We start from the raw sequence: 18,944 nt of genomic DNA, 5'->3' as shown, positions 1-18,944 counted from the left end.
CTGTAAAACAAATCAAAATGCACAAACACAGTCAACAAAATCCAAGACTTAAGAGAAAATTTCAACATCCAAACAAAACTGCAGCCATTTATGCCAGACTGTTTATAATCTGTTTTACATAGTCAAATGCACATAATAAACAGAGTCTCTGCTTCCTGTACCAAAAGTAAATACACAACAGAAGAGACCTGGTGGTAACTGAGTCACTGTCTCCCACTGTTTTATTTACTGCAGTCATCCTAACAACTCTGCAGGAAAAGCCACTCCCTCTATAGCTATAGCTGTTTCCCATTTCAGTAGCTCATCGAAAAACTTTAATACAGTCATAGAGAACTTCAGTTGTATTGAAGCCTTTTCATTCGGCAATCACAGAAGAAAACTTTCAGAGACGACCTACTGTAATCTACCACACTAAAGACTGCAGACGTGTTCCTGCAACATCCATTCAGCTTTATGTCATACAATCAAGCCCGACCTAATTCACACCTTTGTAAAAATATGTACACAAGTGTTCAAACACTGACACAGATAAAGATTGGTGTGTTTAATCTGACAGAAATCCCGTCCAGACAGGAGCTCAGTGACTGGGGTGAGAAGTGATCCCATAATAGACAACCCAAGGTCCGCAGAATCAAACATTCAAGTTCAAATGAAGAAAGAAGATTCCATGAGAGAAAATGTGATTTACACTGAAACTGCAATTCCCCCGAGGCTGTCAACAGAGTTCCTCAGATTTAAAGTCTGGAAATAAAACTGTCCAGTCCACTTCTGTTGTTACATATACTTAGTTTAATTCACACACCGCCTGGTGACTTTGTTTGTGTTAGAAAAATCTTTGTTCTACCATACATTCCCAACAAAGTTTGTTTGGATGTTGCTACCTATAATATCACAACTTATATCGGTTAACTTTTTGAAAGAAAGTTGTAATTTCTACTGATTTTGATCGCTGTCTCATTAAAAACACCCACTACAACAAGATCTAGTCTTAAGCACCGTTCATAACAACTGTTCCAAAAGTGCACTGAAAGCAGCCAAGGCTTCTTTAGTGAGGACCAGATGGTTTCTGTCCTCACGCTGTTATGTGCCCATGGTCTCTTAATTTTATACAGATACATGCACCAATCTAACCAAAGCAAAGCCTAATCCAAGGCTTAACAGAGTGAGACAGAGTGGCATTCACAAGTAGGGATAAATAGAACTATTACAGAGCCGGCTCCAGAGTCTCAACACATGCTTCGGGCAACATGCAGGCTGTTTATGACCTCCCAGTGTCAACACCCCCGCCTTGGTGTCAGTGGCTGACATAGATTTCCTTGGATGATGCCTACTGTCTCACATCAGAAATGAGAAGCAGGTGGTCAGCTGGCCCGCACAACACACAGTGGGTTCTACCACCACGACTTGGCCAGAGCACCAAAGAAAGTAACAGTTCAAGAAAGTCAGTCAGTGATGAGTGCTGAAAAGAGGCGAGGGGGAGCAGTGCCTGGATTGTAACTTGAACTAAAACCAGAGTCAGAATGTTCGGCTTTTTCTCAGTGTATATTTTGCCTCTTTTGAAGTCTAAATCTGCTGTGGTGAAAAGGCAAGGCTGACATATCCTTTGTCCTCACAACGCACTTTGTTATATATCTTAAGAAATAGTGACAGGATGAATAGTGACAGGAAGTCGTTTGCTACGAGAAAGTCAGGCTTGTAATTAAAAAAATGAACTCATTGTCATTTAATGAATTGCAATTTTCACTCTAAAAAAACAAGTTCTTTAATTCTCCAATCACCTTTTTTAGCAACTGTAAACAAAATACTGAAATATGATTACCTTTTTAGCTTTAAATGACAGAAAAGTCTTCTATTTATTTTCCTGGGAGTGTAAAATTCACTCACATTCACGCTTTCTTTCCTTTCCTGTAGTACCAACTCCCCTTAAGTTAGTCTTTAAGGCCCAGATTTACTAAATGGGGCAAAAGAGCAGTGAGTGCAATCCCCAAATAGCGCTCATACATGTGGTTAGATTTACAGCTGAAAACGTTTTCTGAACTTAAGTGGAATCAGTTAATTTCAATATAAAGCTCAAAAATTAAGACAAGTAAATTGTGTGTCACAGACATTAGCGAATCAGTTTATGTGCTTGATTTAAATAATGTGTAATGTAATGTATTTTTTTAATGTATTTTGCACCTCAAGAGAAGAACCCCTATTAATATATAAGCAACAGGATCCATCACAAAAGTTTCAGAGTGCCCAGCTCCAACACACAATCTGAAATATTCACTGTGGTTCTTTGTAAATACTGATAATCCTTTCTCTTTTTCTGTTACATCAAAACCCAGTTCGTGCTTGTTTTTGAGGCTTGAAACAATCTGATGAGAGTTGTAGTGTAAAAACACCAAGGGGGTAAAGTTGCCAAAATGTGGGTTAAAGTTGCTGCTATGCTGCAATCAATAACAACGTTGTAATTTGTCCAATGACAGGTGAAGCCCTAATTTAATCAACAAGCACTATTGACTTAAAAAAAATAACACAACACTAATTCTGAGTGAAAAGAAAGCAGAGAAGTTGAACTAATTCTTGTGAGTACTTTTTTTTTTTTTTAAACTGAGATTTATCTATCTGACAAAGCAGCTGTTCTCATGCAGTACGTCGGCCTCCAGTGCAGGTGCAGAACATAATATAGATACTGAAAGACTGGTCAGTGTACAAACTGACAAACACCAGAAACATTACATGCAGCGGGATTAAATGCACATGGCAAAGGATTCAGACACGAGGGATGGACTATAAGTCTACCAAAGTCTTGTGAAACATCTTCACGGCCAAAGCGCACGACAGCTACCTTTAACTTATGACTCTGAGGTAAAACGACAGAGGTCAGCATTCCTTCTTCTTAACTGTTCCTGTTTGTTCTAAATCATACTCGAATCTCACACGGGAAAGAAAAAAAGTGTCATTTTGAAATGTGAAATCTCACAATACGAATCTAATAAAGAAAGCAGGTTAATAACAATAGTAATTTGCTTAAACCCACACAAATCAGAATGACTAGTGCGTGTCTTTGATGCCGCATCAGGCAAAGGTTGCGAGGGAAGGAACCTGGCTGAACACAGAAGCTTGGCTGACTCTCTCGGCGCATAATGTTTCTGGCAGAAGACTGTGGATAAATCTGTCTCACGAGACGAGAGAAGGAAAAGTGTTTTCAAGAAAGAGAAGAGCAAGACGTGCGTTCACAAAGAGGACGTGAAAGAGAGAGGATGAAAGTCCTGATTATAACATCTCTGTTTCCAATCCATCACTTAGATGTGTGAAAACCAAAGAACCCGCGTGAAAACAAACGCGAGCGCTGCCTCTAACAAACAACAACAGGCTTGTGTGAAAACATCTTAGCAAGAGGAAGGACTGTGTTACACCTCTGGCAGGCCCCTTCTCCTGGGAAATCTAACAGCAAAGCTTATGTGTGTGTCTGCCTGCATGTTTGCGTTTCTGTGAGCATGTGGGGGGCTAGAAACCAAATATCTTCCGCTCACCATTCTCTCTTTGCAGGACTTCTCCAAAACAGCAACAAGCACACAAAAACTAGAGTTACTTAGACTGCAATGAGCGGAAAGAATAGACAATGATGGCAACAAGAGACAAGAAGAATAATAAGGGTTTAACTCTGCTTTACTTCAGATGTTCGCTATTTATTTGTGACAGATGCCAGGTTGCTCAGTTGCAGTTCATTAAGAACTGAAAGGCTGAGATTTTAGAGGTTTTGATTATGTCCAGTTTATTTATTTGTGTAGAAGTCCTTATCTCCAACAATTATTATTTCTAAGTTGTTTTGGCTTATTTAAATGCAATTTAAGTAATAGATACTGCTTAGATGCATTTTAAAGGAAGCCACATTTTAGCAAATACACTTATTCACCTTCTGGTAGGTTATTGCTAAGAACACACGTGCTGCCTTTGTATCTCCGCAGTAATTTAAAGGTTGCAGCAAATGTCTGGTTTGCTTAGTACAAAGACTGGAAGGGAGTGAAAGGTTGGTCCCTGTCAAATGTTCACTGTCCTTTCTCTGAGCAGTGATCTGGCAAACAGCTGTTCAGCTGAAAGAGACCTTGTACAGGAAACTGGTTGCACATGTAAGTATATGCTAACCATCAACTGGCTGCCTTATGTTATACCGTGCAAGAAGCACGCTGATAACTGAGTGACATGGGAGTTCACATTGGCTTCTAAACTGGAAATATCCCTATTTCCAAACTATCAAACCTTAAAGAATACTCAACAAACAAATCAATTAATTCAATGCATTAAGGAAGTGTTCAACCAGGGGGAAATATTGGTAGGTGAAACCAAATTTCTATTTCTGAAGATTTTTTGTTTTAGTTTTTCTGTCATATAAAATAAGGACTGAAGACAGTCTCATTAATGAGCAGTTTTTATAAAGAGGAAGCTCAGCTGGGTTAGCCACAGCACTCCAGGCTCTTGCCTTCAAAGAAAAAACATTTCTCCCAAAAAAAACCCCACTTCTTCCACCTTTAACTAGCCAAAGCCCCCACAGAGCAGCCCCGTCCAATCACAGCTACAAGACAGGCTCATTCTGCTTTAGCAGAGTGAACACATAAGGTCTGAACTGGACCCTGAATATACATAAGTGTGTTTGCCGGCTCCCAAACATATATTTGGCTATTTTGAATTACCTGCATACTTCAGTGACTTATTTTCAATTTAATAAATTAGCAAAATCTTTAGTTTTCATCTTCTGGGAAGCTGAATACTCACCATATTGACATCGCGTCCCTTTGAAGCCCAGTGGACAATGACATATTTGGTCTCCAGTCTCAGCACATCTCCCTCCATTGAAGCACATATTGGCACTGCAAACCCCTGAAGGTATCACATAGCACAACGCTGCTGATATATCCAAGTTATGTGTGCACTTCTGCATACAGTCTTGACCAGCAGTGGGCAATTAATTTTCCGATGGGGCCACATGAGAAACAGAGACTGTTGAGTTCAGCTTATTGGTGCAGCACTGCACAACAGTTCTAGTTTCTCATGTGGCTTCTTGGGAAAATGAATTGCCCATTGCTGGTTTAGACAACAGGCTGTTTTCGGGTTCAGTTATTGTTTCAAGTGCAACTTCACAGCAGTATTGAAAGTAGCTCCATCTGATACATGCTGATGAAATGCAATTACTCACTGTGCAGACAACCTCTCTCTTCACCCTTCTGAATCCAACCAGGGCAGCACCTGTAGACTGTGTGCAAATCCACTCTGTACACTTGCCTGTAAACTGTGTAGTACGTTGTCCTGAGGAGGGGAAATTTCACAATTTTAAGGTCATTACATTATAAGGTATTACCTGTGAAGGTAATGTTGAGTGTATAAAAGATTTTTAACACATCATTAAACAATTTTTGTAGATGCAAAAGCCAATTGGTTTAATAACAACAACAACAACAATTATATAGCACATTTAAAAAACCATGGTGTACCAAAGTGCTTAACATGTAAGAGGGTAAGATGAAGTAAGAGGGAAGGATGAGGGCTATGGCAAGGTACCAAAACATGCTAGCAGGTTAGATGGCATTAAAACACAAAAGCAAAATAAATGCATATAAAAGCATAAAAGAGCAATAAGTGTAAAGGATAAAACAGTCAAAAATAACTGTAGTAATACTAATTAGTCACTGCTTCTGTTAATCAGAAGAATGAACATTACAACTATCAGCCCCAGATCACGTGAACAGAAGTCATCCCCAGCAATTATCGGAGAGATCGCCAGTGGCAAAACAAATTTTAAAAGTCTACATTTACCTCCTCTCAACACCCATACACCATTTGTGGCTTGTGCATCCCTGCTTCCACACCTTCACCATGCGGGTAAAAGCCTGGACGCAAGGTTGACGGCTCCCTACCATGGACATCTCCTGGTCAGCACAAACATTTGGCCTGGGCATGAAAAACACATAGTTTATATAACAAAATGGCAAAAACTTGGGGGAAAAAATCTGTTTTTCTGATGACTTTCAGTAAATAGACAGAAAAATACAAATAAAGCACTATGTGTTGGTAGGTGACTGTGTTGAGGGGTAGACAACAGTTATATATACATGTTCTACATGTTCATTTGTTTTAGTATTACACATTATCACCGTCTACTGCTTTTATCACTAGATAAACAACCACATTTTAATTGTTACAATGTAAATCTACAAAATAAAGTGCAAGTGTATTGTTTTGCACTGATGTAAAAAAAAAAAAGCCTCAAATCTTAAACTTTGTAAGCTTCTATTTAAGGAGCCTGCATCTGTTTATGTTGTGAGTGCAGGTAAACTATCCATAGGTGTCCTCCTCCTCAAACCATCTGGCTTCAGTATAGGGCAACCTGAAGTTAATTAGAGGAAATATTCTTCTTCTCTGGTAATGAAAGAATCAATCATGTCCTCCACAGTCTATTTAAATTCAAAACCCTCAAGTACAGTCCAAGGAAAAGCACATTCCTTTGGAAGTTATTATGCAGATGCACATTACATCCGCGCTACAAAAACAGTGGACACGCATGCACGAGGGGACCCGAAAGAGAGACTCCTAGTGGTCATTGAGCAGAAAAACACAGAGTGAAGTAAAGTGAGAATTATAAATGGTGAAATCAAAAGTTCAACAGAGTTTAAACTCAGAATCTCTCTTTTAAAAATCCAATCTAACGCACGCTGCTTCTGTCATATTTAAAAGCATCAAATCTTTCTCATTCACCTGATCATATATTCAAGTGTGTGCTCACAGTGCAAACGGAAAGCAGTGGAAACGATGTTAAACCAAAAAAACCCCAAAACAAACCCAAAACACTTTACTTACATGCCAAGCTGCAGCTCCAAAGATGACGCGATATGCATAGTGCCAAATAATATTACGCACAAAATAAAAATATGTGGGAACATAATTTCAGCCGGTTACAACCACGGTCAGAAGTACTCAATCGGCGCAGGCTCTGTGCCTGTTAAATGAAGAGCATCCTGACATTTATGAAAGTCCTCCTTTAAACATGACTCACGACTTTTGTTTATCCTGCAATGATATCCCTGATATCCCGTTTGCTTGTTACGCAGAGGGGCAACTGTCTCATGTCAAAGGCTGCCTTTGAATGGCTCCGAAGAAAGGCACCACCCACAGTGACTGTGGGGCCATCTCTCCAAACCTCCGGCAACACTGACATGTGCACTCATTAGTAATACAGCCAGCTTTGCTTATAAGACAAAATATGTAGTTTCATCAAAAGGCTATATCGACAAATGCTCCTAAATTATTCTGATTTTTTTAAATGATTCGATGTGCATATAAAATAAAAATAAACTACTTTCAACAGTTTTATATATATTAAGCTTTACTGAATACAATAAAGCAGATCAATAAACATTCAGTGCAGATAAATTATGTTATTGCGTTTCGTAAAGTCATGACAGCTGAGATGGCTCCAGCGCCCCCCGAGACCCTGAAAAGGATAAGCGGAAGCGAATGGATGGACGGATTCTTTGCCAAATTAAATAAGCCACAATAAAAAAAAAAAAAGATAAAACACCTACTATGGTGACTTAAAGTCATTTCTGAAAGCATGTAGAATATTTAAATACAGGCTATTTAATGGTAAGCTACAATAAACTAACAAGTTAGACAAATTATATTGTTTTAGGCTGTACTGTTTGCACATATGTCCAGTTTTTTCTCTGCTTTTAATTTCAGCGCTTGGTACTAATGACATAACTTCCCCAGAATTACGCCTCTTCCGGTTTAGCGTGCAGACAGAGGAAGAAGCAGGAAGAGGGGAAGGTCCTCTCTCACAACATAGAGATGCTTAACAGCTAATTCACCTGTAATACCTAAAATACTTGAAACTGAGCTTTACATTTCCGACTTCAGGTTTGTTCCGTCAAAAAATTTCTGAATAAGTTCTTCGACGAAACAGCGGCCCGTGGCAACAGACTAAACGGTAAGAAATATGGCTAACGTGCTAGCTTGAAATGGCGCTAAGCTAAAGTGTTTTCTGTCAATTTCATTTTCGGAAGCTAACCTGTTTGCTGGAATGCAAAGTATTTCCGCAAATGTTTGTGGATAATAGTTTCCGAATGTTGTTACATGGGTAATGTATTAGATATTTCTTATGCTAGTACAGCAACCTGAAGTTAATCATTTCTTGTCATCTTATGAGCATTAAGGGCTTTAAAATAAACACTCTGTAATAAGACCAGCAGTTCTTTAATGTTAAAATCAATGTTGTTTGCTTTGGGGTCAATGTTCGACTTTTGCTTGACTCTGAAAAAATCTGAATACATCATGTGATAACTTATGATAACATCACAAGCCTGTTCCATCTTTAATCCCCTCTCCACTACTCTGTTAAGCACCACCAAGTATCACTGTGTCCCTAGAGGAGATATTCTGGTTTTGTGAGCTAGGGCTAGGTTTAACAGCTGAAGCCACACACTGCATAACAACAGCTATTCAGTGTGTGGCTGAAGCAAAACTATTTTAGCTCAAAGGGTTATTGTATCAGCATGTTCTCTTTCTTTAGGGATTTTTTTTTTGTTTAACTAACAATTAATTCTGTGTTGATGAACAGCCAAATGAACGGAGCAACATTCCCCTCTCCAACGGCTGATATAGCTGAAATTAACCGTATCCACTATGAGCTGGAGTACACCGAGGGTATAAGCCAAAGGATGCGCATCCCAGAGATGCTCAAAGTGGCTCCAACAGCCCTCGAGGACCCTAATTTGGGATCGCAGGAGGTCCCTCACAGTGTTATAATGCAAGTCCCAGAGAGAATTGTGGTTGCTGGTTAGTATACTGTATGTTTTCTGTCCTTTATGTCACACTGTCTGCACATCACTGGTGACTCACCATTATGGTAGTTCCTCACAGTCTTTTGCAGATTATAGAACTCCTTCTATCAGTGCCACAGGACTTTGCTCCTAGATGCCGTTTCACTGCCAGGATCACATCAACTATTTCACTTTTAACGTAACAATTACAAACCATCTTGCGATGTGATCACACTAGCCGCAATATCTTTGATATCTTAAGACATACCCAGCTCTAGAAATGGTCTCCGTTGACACAGCCATACATGAGGAGTTATGAACATTTAATAAAGAAAGAGAATGAAAAGGGGTGTAAAGTGGGACACAGGAACTACTACAGCACGTGTCTCTGTGTTTCGCTTCACCACAGAGAACCACATGAACATGAACCTTTTACGTAATGTGACATCAGTACCACTGCTCACATTATTTCCACTGAGTTGCACTACACATGAGCAGTTTGCCCCCTGCATTGAGTAAAGCACAGTTCATGCACACCATTCAGGAAGCGCTGGTGTGCTGTGGTCAAAGTTCAGCATTGTTGAACTATGACCACAGCACAGTGATGTGCATTCACACAAGGAAAACAAAGCTTGACATTCAAAAGCAAAAGAAAAAAAATGAGTGCAAAAGCCACTGCAACACAAATTTTAAGCTCAACTTAGCTGTTACTTACTGCTTTTTATGTGAAGGGGCTGACATGCATACAGGTAGCATGGCAGAGGGGATATTTGTTTTTTCCCACTATAGGTGTGAACTAATTGATTAGAATTCATTCAATTTTGTATTAAAAGCACAGCATACTGTTAAAGTGTTAGAAGTGATAGGTTAGTCTCACAGTACATTTCATTTGTCAGGAGGCAGTGATGACTCCCAGTTCCCCAGACCCAGAGACTTGGACCTCATCCAGTCAACACCACTGGAAATGCTATCACTTAAAACTCCACCCAGAGTCCTCACCCTCAATGAGCGACCCCTGGACTTCATGGAAGACGATCAGCGGGTGGCTCCAGACAGTGAGGAAGTGGTAAGTGATAAATCAGTAATTTTTTTTATTACAGAGAACACTATGTACAATTCACCCAGTGTTTAAGATAATGTCCTTAGTGTAACTCATAACCAGAAAATCAGTTGTCAATGCTATTCCTTGTAGTTGCGGCCCCAGGGACGTTTACGGAGGGAGCGTTCAGCCAGTGAGAATGCGGCTGTCCGTCAGAACACTCAGCTGATGCGCAACGATTCAGCGTGAGTATGGGTCCATTAACTGGGTACCCGCTATTACGTCTTTGTGCATGTAAAGCATGCAGCATCGTTCTTTTGGTTTCATTCTTGTATTGTAAGCCACTGTGTCAGGAGCTTTTGCTGCTGGCAGTGTTGATTCAGAAACTTTTTGCTACTTTTTAATACATTAACAACATGTTTTTATTGGTAGATTATTTCCAAATTGTGAAATCTTTAAAGATTAATTGATTAGTTTAAATAAATTACAAATTTGAACACTGTTATCCCCTCTACGCAGAAGGACCGGAATAGCTGGGGAAGCACTGACAGGAACTAGTGAAGCAGACTGCTTTTAATGCAAAGCAATTCAAATTTGAAGCTTTAGTAGCTTCATGTATTTGTTTGAAGGCCTGGTGTAAACTACAAGTGCTTGGCAACTTTATTATTTTGACAGAAATTTTTAGGCTTAATATTTGAGAAAAATATTACACAGTTCTCGGACAAAAAAAAAAAAAAAAACTTTTCATGTCCTGATCACTTTCTGCAACACAGCACACTGGTACTGTTAACAAGGTTCCTTGTCTGGCCTGAATGGTGAACTAGAAAATAGTCACTTAATCAAACATAAAATCAGCTCCTTTTGCATTCCTGTTTCTTGCCAGATGTGTTAGAACATGGTGTGGTTGGCAGGTTCAGTCTTTGGCTGCTGCTTTTTGCCTATTCACTTTCACTCTGATATTAGTTTTGCACAGTCAGTGGAGGACAGTTTCCTTTCCTTATTTCTATCCCTTTCCTTCCTCCTTCTCTTGTACTCTCTCTTCTTCCCTTCCCTACTGAATTTGCTGCTCTTAATGGTGGGCACTGAGCAGTGCAACCCCTTCCCCCCCAGCCATTGCTCACCCATGCCCCCCTCTCACCGAGGCTGAAGAACACAACCTCTACAGCGCTAGTGGTGTCTTATCTTTCATCCAGTCCACTACACGTCGGGCCTACCAGCACGTCCTGGAGGTCTTGGATGAGAACCCTCGCAGGTGACCTCCCAATCATCTGGTCTTTTTTTTTTTTTTTTTTTTTTTTTTTTTTTTTGCTTAAAGGTTTTGAAAAAAAAAATTGCCCGAATGGGTATTGGTTTAAAAAGGCCGTAAAAATTGCAACAGCTATTTTCATGATAGATGGCATTAATTGTACTTTCATTTCTGCCCATAAGCACCATTTGTTTTGGATTGGATTGGGAGAGGGTCATGTGGTACAGGTTGTGTAGTCTCAAGAATCTTGTAACCAGTTTTAACCTTTAACAGTATTAATAACACATGTATTAATCCCAGAAAATGTAGAAAAGGTTTCTAAGTTCCTTGCTTGTTGAAGAATAAAAAACTGAAGCTCTGAACCGCCACTTCCACCAGTGGTTGAATCAAGTTGTTTGAGTTGCACTTTGACTAGGGTTTGGCGATATGTAAAAACTTTTACATCGTCAGTCCACTAATCAATGATGGGCGATATGTTCGCGCACGCGCAGACTTTTTGATGGGTGGAGCAATATGATCATGCACGGACTGATTTCCGCGTTTACATCATAGAAGTCCAAACATGGACGAACTAATTTCCAAAAAAATTAGGGCTGTCCGAGCAAGCAAAGTACTCAAACACGACTAACTTGCATGAGCATGTACGTGTCCACCATCCGGCTCAGTATGCTAGGCTATCACCAGCTTCTGCAGCTCCATCAACAAGCATTTGGGCACACTCTGAGGAGGGTGCATTTGCTCACAGATGAAAGAGGGTGCTGTTAAAACCGCGCTATTATTTATTTATTCTTTTGTTGACTGCTTCTATTAGCTCCATCATTATTAGCAAACTTACTCATGGGCGAATAAATACATAAATTGCCCTTGTAAAAACGATCGCCAATGGGCTGTCTATCGTCGATAGTCGATATATTCGTCCAATCGCCCAACCCTAACTTTGACTTCTCAAACACCATAAATGTTTGCTTTGTAAGAAAGGGAATAATTCACACTGAGGAATTTGTTTTATCGTCCTTTGAAACTTCAGAGATGGTGTATTAAAGAGAAAGTGAAGTAGTGCTGACAACTTATTTCACCTTCAGGTTCAACACTTCAGTTACTCCAGAGTTAAACGCTGTGCAGAGCATGTGGATTCATTACTGAACTTTCCAAGGAGTTTTGCAAGTGTTTGACCTTTTAATTGTTTAGCTTTTTAAGGAAAGAATAAGGTGAAAATGGATCTTCTAAATATTGCTCACAAATTCATATTTTCTGTATGCTTAAAAAGGTATTTTTAGAGCACTTACCCACATTCTTTGTCCCCTTTGAAGACTAAAGTGATATAGTTGTGACTTGTTTTAAGACACTGAAAACAACTTTAGGGAAATAAGACTTTTTAAAAGGACTAGAAAGAATAGAAAATTAGAGAAAGTCTAGGTGCATTAAAGACATCCAAGTTGTGTGCATGGATGCAACATTGTTGGTTTCTCTATATCTCTTTCGCCTTTTCCCAACTCTGTCTTTCCCCACCCCTTAGCAAATCATCACTGCGAGGGGGGTCGGCTTCCAGCTCCCACCCCCTGCATGATTCCAGGTAACTTCATCTGGCACTTCGTTTTGTTCCTCTCTCCTTGTCCTCATCCTTTCCTACCTTGAGTGGTAGGACACAGATATCTATAAAAATTACATTGCCATTGTTAAATTGTTCCGCGTATTTGAATGTGCCGTGTGCTGCTGTGACTTGGTTATTTTGTGATTCTCAAACTAGCCATTTTCTTTTTAAGGCTTGCACTGTCAACATATGAACCCTCTCTGGATGGGACAGCTGATGACATGACTGTGGTCGATGCAACAACACTTCGACGGCAGGTTAGCTCATGATAAATAAATGAATTCTGTCTTGTGTGGTGCAAGAGGCCAGACTGATAAAACATTTTTTTTTGATTTGGCAACAGCTCATCAAGTTGAACCGGAGACTCCAACATTTGGAGGAAGAGAACAAAGAGCGAACAAAGCGAGAGATGATCCTGTACTCCGTCACCGTCGCTTTCTGGCTCATCAACACTTGGGTGTGGTTGCGACGTTAGAGCCGGCCTGTGTTTCCGCCATCCACATGACAAGAACGTATTATCCTTTATCCTATCAGTTAGCTGCTCACTGCACTTAACCCCTGTGTGAGGAGATGTTAGCACGTGCAAGGCCTGTTGCACATAGGCTCAACATTTTGATTTTGTTTATTTAAACATGTACAGTTTTATTTTTGTACTCTTATTTTGTTCCTTCTATTCCATTTTTCTTGTGTTTTGTTTTTATTCTCAAATTCTGCTGCCCATTGCTAAGTTGTTGTAAATATTTGTTCATGTCAATCGGACCTCATCCAGAGGCACAGTATATAGTTCACCCAAAAAAAAAAAATAAAATAAGAAGCTGTAGTGTGGGGACATACAGCTCCATGGTGGTAATGCTGAATACTAAGAGTAATATGTGACTTGGTTGATAAATTTAATAAAGTTTAGTAAAACCGTACCAGTCATGTGTGGTCTTGTATTTTTATTGAGACGTTAACATAGTTTTTCCTGTAGAGGAGTTAAATGTCTCCCGAGGAAAAAAGCCTAAAATTTACAAGTGTATTTATTTGGGTGGATTCTCTCAAACAAAATAGATACATTTGCTTTTGAAATGGTCAGAAGTAACCAAAAATTATACATATCTGTTACAAAACAGCTAGCATTGTCTTACCCATTGCACTGTATTAAACCACAAAGGACCACAGTTGTCTGGGAAAAACCCTGAATGAAATAAAATTATATAAAATGTTGCTGTAATGTGAAGAGTAAACGTATAATTCCCCCCGAGAATACTGACCAAATCAGTCCTGAATTTATTCTTTTCACAGTATAACAGCTGACAAGCACACAGACAAAACGGCTATCACAAATATGCTACAGATTGAATTGCAGTTTACTATTTTAATTCATATTTCAAATTTATTGACATCAAGGTATTACTCAAGCTCCTCGATCAGGCAGCATGGTGGAGAGGAGGTTCGGTTTATTTTTGAGTTTAACGGGTCGGAAGGCGCACCCTCATCCTCTGGATACACCAGCGATGTAGAATTGCCAGAGACAGCCGGTGATTTGTCGCAGCCACTTGTTAGGAACAAAAAGCTCTTAGCTGGAGCGGATGTGGAGATGCTGTCACTCTGAATCCCAGCTGGTGCTTCCCTGTTGCTGTCACCTGATATGACTTCTATTTTTGGTTTAAAGGCCTGCCTACAAGAGAACGCTGCGTTAAAGTCTTCTGTGTCCACATCTTCCAAATCAGGCAACTCATCAATACGCAATGAGCGACTTGCTGGAGGAAGGTGAATGGTTTCCAGCAGCTCTGCATCTTGTAGCTCTGTAATCCGTGGTCCAGGACTATGTACCAGTACATCGTCATCGGCTTCAGGAAGGGGAGGCTGTTTGTTTTTACTCTGCTCTCTCTCTGCTTCATTTCTCTTGGACTGTTTTTCTTGTTTATTTTCTGTCTCTAACATGTGCCCTACAGTACTGCCTTGCTCATCTGCTGGGATCTTTTCCCTTCCTTTCTCTTCTCTTACGGTGTGCGTTATCGGAGAATGGTCCTGGGTATCTTCATCTAACTGCTCTCTCATCAGGAGTTGACCTGCCTCCTTGGTCTCAAGATGTTTACTTGCTGGTTGATTTTCAAGAAGTCCCTGTTTTGACTGTTTCTCTAAGAACTCTTCATAGACATCCAGGCAGTCCTGCACAAAAGCTTGTATCTTGTCACCTTGTGAAGAAGTTAAAATCTGGGTACCGTTTTCCTCAGTAGTAGTTTCTGGAGTAGAGGAAGCATCGGTTTTCCCTGAAATGAAACAATTATACTGTGTAAACATTCATCCACATTTACTCTCAGTATACAGACGAGGGTAGTAAAAGCTGAAAGCTGATTACCTTTATCCTGTAACTCTCTGAGTCTGCGTCTTTCCTGGGCCTTCTTCCGAATCATTGCCATTCCATCCAAGCTTTCCTGAATTTTCTTCCTCTCTCGTGTATCCCACTGCTCCCTCTCCTGGCGTTCCCCTTCCAGCCCTCCCACTGCCCACGACTCAGCACATGCCCTGTCTTTAGGAAACACAGGGCGATCGTCAAGAAACGTGAGCTGCTTGAGGCGTACAATCATATTTTTTCTGTAGTTTGGGATTTTTTTCACGACCTCATTTCCCATTAGATTCAGTACACGCAGTTCTGGCATGGCCTCAAGCACAGGCAGGATATCAGGGTCGTGTAACAGGTTGTGAGAGAGGTCTAATACACTAATGTTCAGACACTGACTCAAATGCTCTATGTCACCAACAGTTTCCAGCTTGTTATGGGCAATCTGCAGAGTACTCAGGTCAGGAAGGCAGGAGATGTTCTCTATGATGTGTATGTAGTTGTTGGAGACGTTCAGGGTGCAGAGTTTCTTCAGAGGCTCTAGGTTTTCCAGCTTGTATATGAGATTTTGCTGAAGGAACAAGCAGCGCAGATCAGTCTGAGCATCTAGATTCTCAATGCGTTGGAGCCCATTGCTTTCCAGCCAGAGACATTTCAGACCTGTGTACTCCTCTAAGTTCTCAATGGTGGAGAAACCTTTGAAATGCAGATACAGCACATCATTGTGGCATGGTGTTATGTACAGTTTGTTCTGCTTACAGTGGTCTCTCAGGAATTTCTTGGTCATCCGTGGTCCTGAGTGTTTTTCATTTTTCTCCTGAGGTGAACTTTGCAGCTCTTTTTTCCCAAGGTCTTCTTGAGCTCCACTGCTGTCAGAACTTTCTCGGGCATCCCCACCTTCGACTTCAGTTGCTACCAACACTTGATCTTCCATCCTTTCTTGATTTTCCGAAGTGGATATCGTTAAAATTGATATCAGAAACATACAATACTTCTTAACGATTGGTTTTATAGGCGTTTCTGAATTGTACAGTCGAATAAATAGCAATCAGCAGCCTGCCCCGGTCGTTAATATTAGTTACCGTTTACGCTTGTTTCCATGGTAACGCTCCGTCTTTACGCTCCAGCCTACCGGATATGCTTTGTTGCTCCGTGTCGGACACTTTTAGTGGTTGCACCTTGCTGTTTAGGGACCCAACATGGCGTCAGGGTACTTACTAAATCGTGGTGCTTTGACATTAGGAATTCATTGCCAGCGCGTCTGCAGGGATATTTCACTGTCACAGGTTAGAGAGAAAAAGCGATGGATGAAAGCTTACACGTACCTCATGGCGAAGAAGTTGAAGCTGGAAGGACCTCCACCTCCGACGCCACGGTAACGCCAAAAATCACTAGAGAGCGTCTCAAGGCCATTCGTGTATTTGATGTTTCAATGTGTTTATTTTTTCATAGTCCGTTGAGAAGCGTGCATATGGACGGCATTTTAGTGCAATTTTACAATTGTTTAATGCAGATGTTTAAGCGCTGCGTGTGGCGTTACTGGTTTCATGGTTTTTCCAAATAACACCAGAAGCATAGCTAGCTGTCGAAGCTTCTTTGCCCAAGGGTAGAAAACCAAGATCCTCCCCGTGATCTCGGTTAATCTTCTAATTTCATCATTGATTTAATATATAAAAATGTCATATTTTAATGACCGTATGCTTTGGCCATGGCCTTCTAAGACTTTCTGTACACGCTTTTAGTGATTTTAGACATGATTTTAGCCACTGTACACTCCTATTTCGGTTTGGTATTTACTTTTTTCTTCTTCTTCAGATCCCAGCAGCCTCACTGGGATTACCATGCAGAGATTCAAGCTTTCACCCATCGCCTGCATGAAAATTTCTCTCTTGAGCTCCTGAAAACAGCCTTCATCAATCCCTGTTACCTGCAGATGGAGCAAGAGAAGAGAAAGGGGTTGGGTGTGGAATCTGAGACTGCCGCTCTTGTTCTAAAAGATAATATGCAGCTGAGTAAAAAGGGGTCTGCGTTCGCTGAAAGCTTCCTGATCGACTGGTGCAGGGCAAGCTTCCCGAGCCTCCCGGCCATCGGGGTGGAGAGTATTGTAGGGCACCTCACCAGTCCAGCAGTCCTCACTTATGTAGCCAGAAATCTGGGCATTGAAGACCTAACAATGAGTGCAGAATTCCCTGTTCCAGATGATGTGCTCTGTTCTACTTTCATGGCAGTGATCGGAGCTCTGCAGGAAAGCAGTGGAGCTGAGCGAACTGGATTATTTCTCAGGGTAGGTCGCTTATGGCACAAAATCATTGGCACGTAATAATTCGCTTAAAGGAAGCATAATTTGTCCACATTGCTCAGTTGCCTCTGCTGTGGTGACTACATTCAATGCAAAAATTGGGTGAAATATTCTTACAGAAGGCAATGTTAAATGCTCCAGATCTGGACATTAAAACATTTTTGTGTTATTGTATCCTCAACTCTCTAATGAAGCACTACTGCTGGAAATGTGGACAAACCACCACTGTTTTTTTCCCAGTGGTGGGACATTTTGTTCTTTTAATCCTACCTCAACTTTCTTCCTAGGATTTTCTGGTGACTCAGCTGATAGGAAAGGACCTCTTTGATATGTGGACTGTGGTCAACCCCATGGGACTATTGGTGGAAGAGCTTACTAAGAGGAAAACTCCTCTGCCGGAGCCTCGGCTCATCCGGTCTGCTGGAGCCAGCACAGTGTTGCCACTGTATTTTGTTGGCTTATACAGGTATGTGTTCTGTTGTTCGTGCGTTGTTACTGTTCTAAATTTAAAACGGATGCGATGGGTTAAAATTAATGCTATGAAGAATTTACATTTTTGTCTGCTCACCTCTTTGTTAATTCAGTGACAAGAAGCTACTGGCTCAGGGTCCAGGAGAGACGCTTGCAGCAGCCGAGGAAGAAGCAGCTCGCGTGGCCCTCCGGAAACTTTATGGCTACACTGAGAACCGCAGACCCTTTGACTTTTCTCCACAACAACAACAACAGCAGCCTTTTATTCAGTCAGCCAGCAATTAATTAACATCTCTAAAGCTGCAGCAAAAAACATTTAAAGGGGGCAAGGACGGACAGGAATCTCATTTGAAGACTTAAGGCTTCCCACTGATTGCAGAGTGTGCTGAACTTGACATAACTGGTTCTTGTTGGGTATTTAAAAGTCAGGTCCTTCAGTCAAAGCAGAGCACTATAAGTCTTGATGTTCTAATAAAAAATGTTGTAAGATCTGGCTCAGACAGAATATTGTTCCAGTAACTGATGACATCTTCAGTAGTGAACTAGACTGGTCAGCTCACCCTAGATTACAACAGAGGTTCTGAAGTCCATTGCACAAAATACTCTTGTAAATAATACAAATACCATTTGGTTTACTTTGTATTATGTAATAATATGTTATTCAGTTGTAATAAAGTGTGTAAAATACACATCCATTCTGACTCTTTTTCACTCATATTTCTCCACACATTTCATCAGGGTATTTGCACATGCTCCTGTGACAAATTCTTAAAATATCTTTAAATATCTAATATTAATTTTCGATCGTACATTTTCCTGAAACAAATAATCAAGCATTGCGTTTAAGGAATTTTACGTATCTTTTAATACTTGACGTATTTCATTAATTTTTTTTTCATATAGTGACGCAGTGCATTTTTAATGACTTGATTAACATTGGGTCTAGTTACAATCTTGTAGTAACCAATACCGCACAGTGGCGCTGTTGCGTTAAAGAAAGAATAGTGGCGCTCTTTGCGCTGTCTGGAGCACAACCAAAGAGCTGTCCCGTTAGAAACAAGATGATGCTCTTTGTTTCAGTTTGCGTTGTGGCCCGCTGCAATTCTTCAGACAACTCACCGAGCGTACTGTCTGCTTCTATGTACACGTCACAATTTGAACTGAAGATAAA

The 18,944-nt window shown here is 40.5% G+C and overlaps 4 protein-coding genes across 6 annotated transcripts in view; 2 read left to right on the top strand and 2 right to left on the bottom strand.

Moving 5' to 3' along the window:
* The window catches only part of megf6 (multiple EGF like domains 6), a gene marked incomplete in the record, with an annotated part of 58,299 nt that extends 51,109 nt beyond the window's left edge, over positions 1–7,190 (bottom strand). Inside the window, 4 exon segments of the mRNA XM_014340852.2 lie at positions 4,762–4,866; positions 5,183–5,292; positions 5,800–5,934; positions 6,841–7,190. Coding sequence (XP_014196338.1) covers positions 4,762–4,866; positions 5,183–5,292; positions 5,800–5,934; positions 6,841–6,923 — 433 coding nt within the window.
* Positions 7,191–7,749: 559 nt separating this feature from the next.
* Positions 7,750–13,591, top strand: mffa (mitochondrial fission factor a). 3 transcript variants are annotated; one of them, XM_005944673.3, is made up of 8 exons: positions 7,750–7,969; positions 8,600–8,817; positions 9,698–9,867; positions 9,994–10,085; positions 10,931–11,092; positions 12,603–12,659; positions 12,850–12,934; positions 13,021–13,591. In XM_005944673.3, the coding sequence occupies exons 2-8, from the start codon at positions 8,604–8,606 to the stop codon at positions 13,150–13,152; spliced, it is 912 nt and encodes a 303-aa protein (XP_005944735.1). In that variant the 5' UTR covers positions 7,750–7,969; positions 8,600–8,603; the 3' UTR covers positions 13,153–13,591. The 3 variants fall into 3 exon arrangements, with proteins under 3 accessions (XP_005944735.1, XP_005944736.1, XP_005944737.1); XM_005944674.3 differs by lacking the exon at positions 10,931–11,092 and having other exon boundaries at positions 7,751–7,969; XM_005944675.3 differs by lacking the exons at positions 10,931–11,092; positions 12,603–12,659 and having other exon boundaries at positions 7,751–7,969.
* A 9-nt stretch (positions 13,592–13,600) lies between these two features.
* Positions 13,601–16,118, bottom strand: dnaaf1 (dynein axonemal assembly factor 1). The gene is made up of 2 exons (XM_005944677.3): positions 15,022–16,118; positions 13,601–14,932 (listed from the first exon to the last, which is right to left on the bottom strand). Exons 1-2 carry the CDS (start codon positions 15,986–15,988, stop codon positions 14,070–14,072), a joined length of 1,830 nt encoding a protein of 609 aa, XP_005944739.1. The 5' UTR covers positions 15,989–16,118; the 3' UTR covers positions 13,601–14,069.
* A 35-nt stretch (positions 16,119–16,153) lies between these two features.
* On the top strand, positions 16,154–18,462 carry mrpl44 (mitochondrial ribosomal protein L44). The gene is made up of 4 exons (XM_005944676.2): positions 16,154–16,378; positions 16,819–17,287; positions 17,590–17,768; positions 17,887–18,462. Exons 1-4 carry the CDS (start codon positions 16,203–16,205, stop codon positions 18,056–18,058), a joined length of 996 nt encoding a protein of 331 aa, XP_005944738.1. The 5' UTR covers positions 16,154–16,202; the 3' UTR covers positions 18,059–18,462.
* Positions 18,463–18,944: the final 482 nt, after the last annotated feature.

Source organism: Haplochromis burtoni, unplaced genomic scaffold (assembly GCF_018398535.1).
Source record: "Haplochromis burtoni strain Fernald_Lab_line unplaced genomic scaffold, NCSU_Asbu1 Contig_406, whole genome shotgun sequence".
Lineage (NCBI taxonomy): Eukaryota > Metazoa > Chordata > Actinopteri > Cichliformes > Cichlidae > Haplochromis > Haplochromis burtoni.
This window is presented reverse-complemented; position numbering and strand designations above follow the sequence as displayed.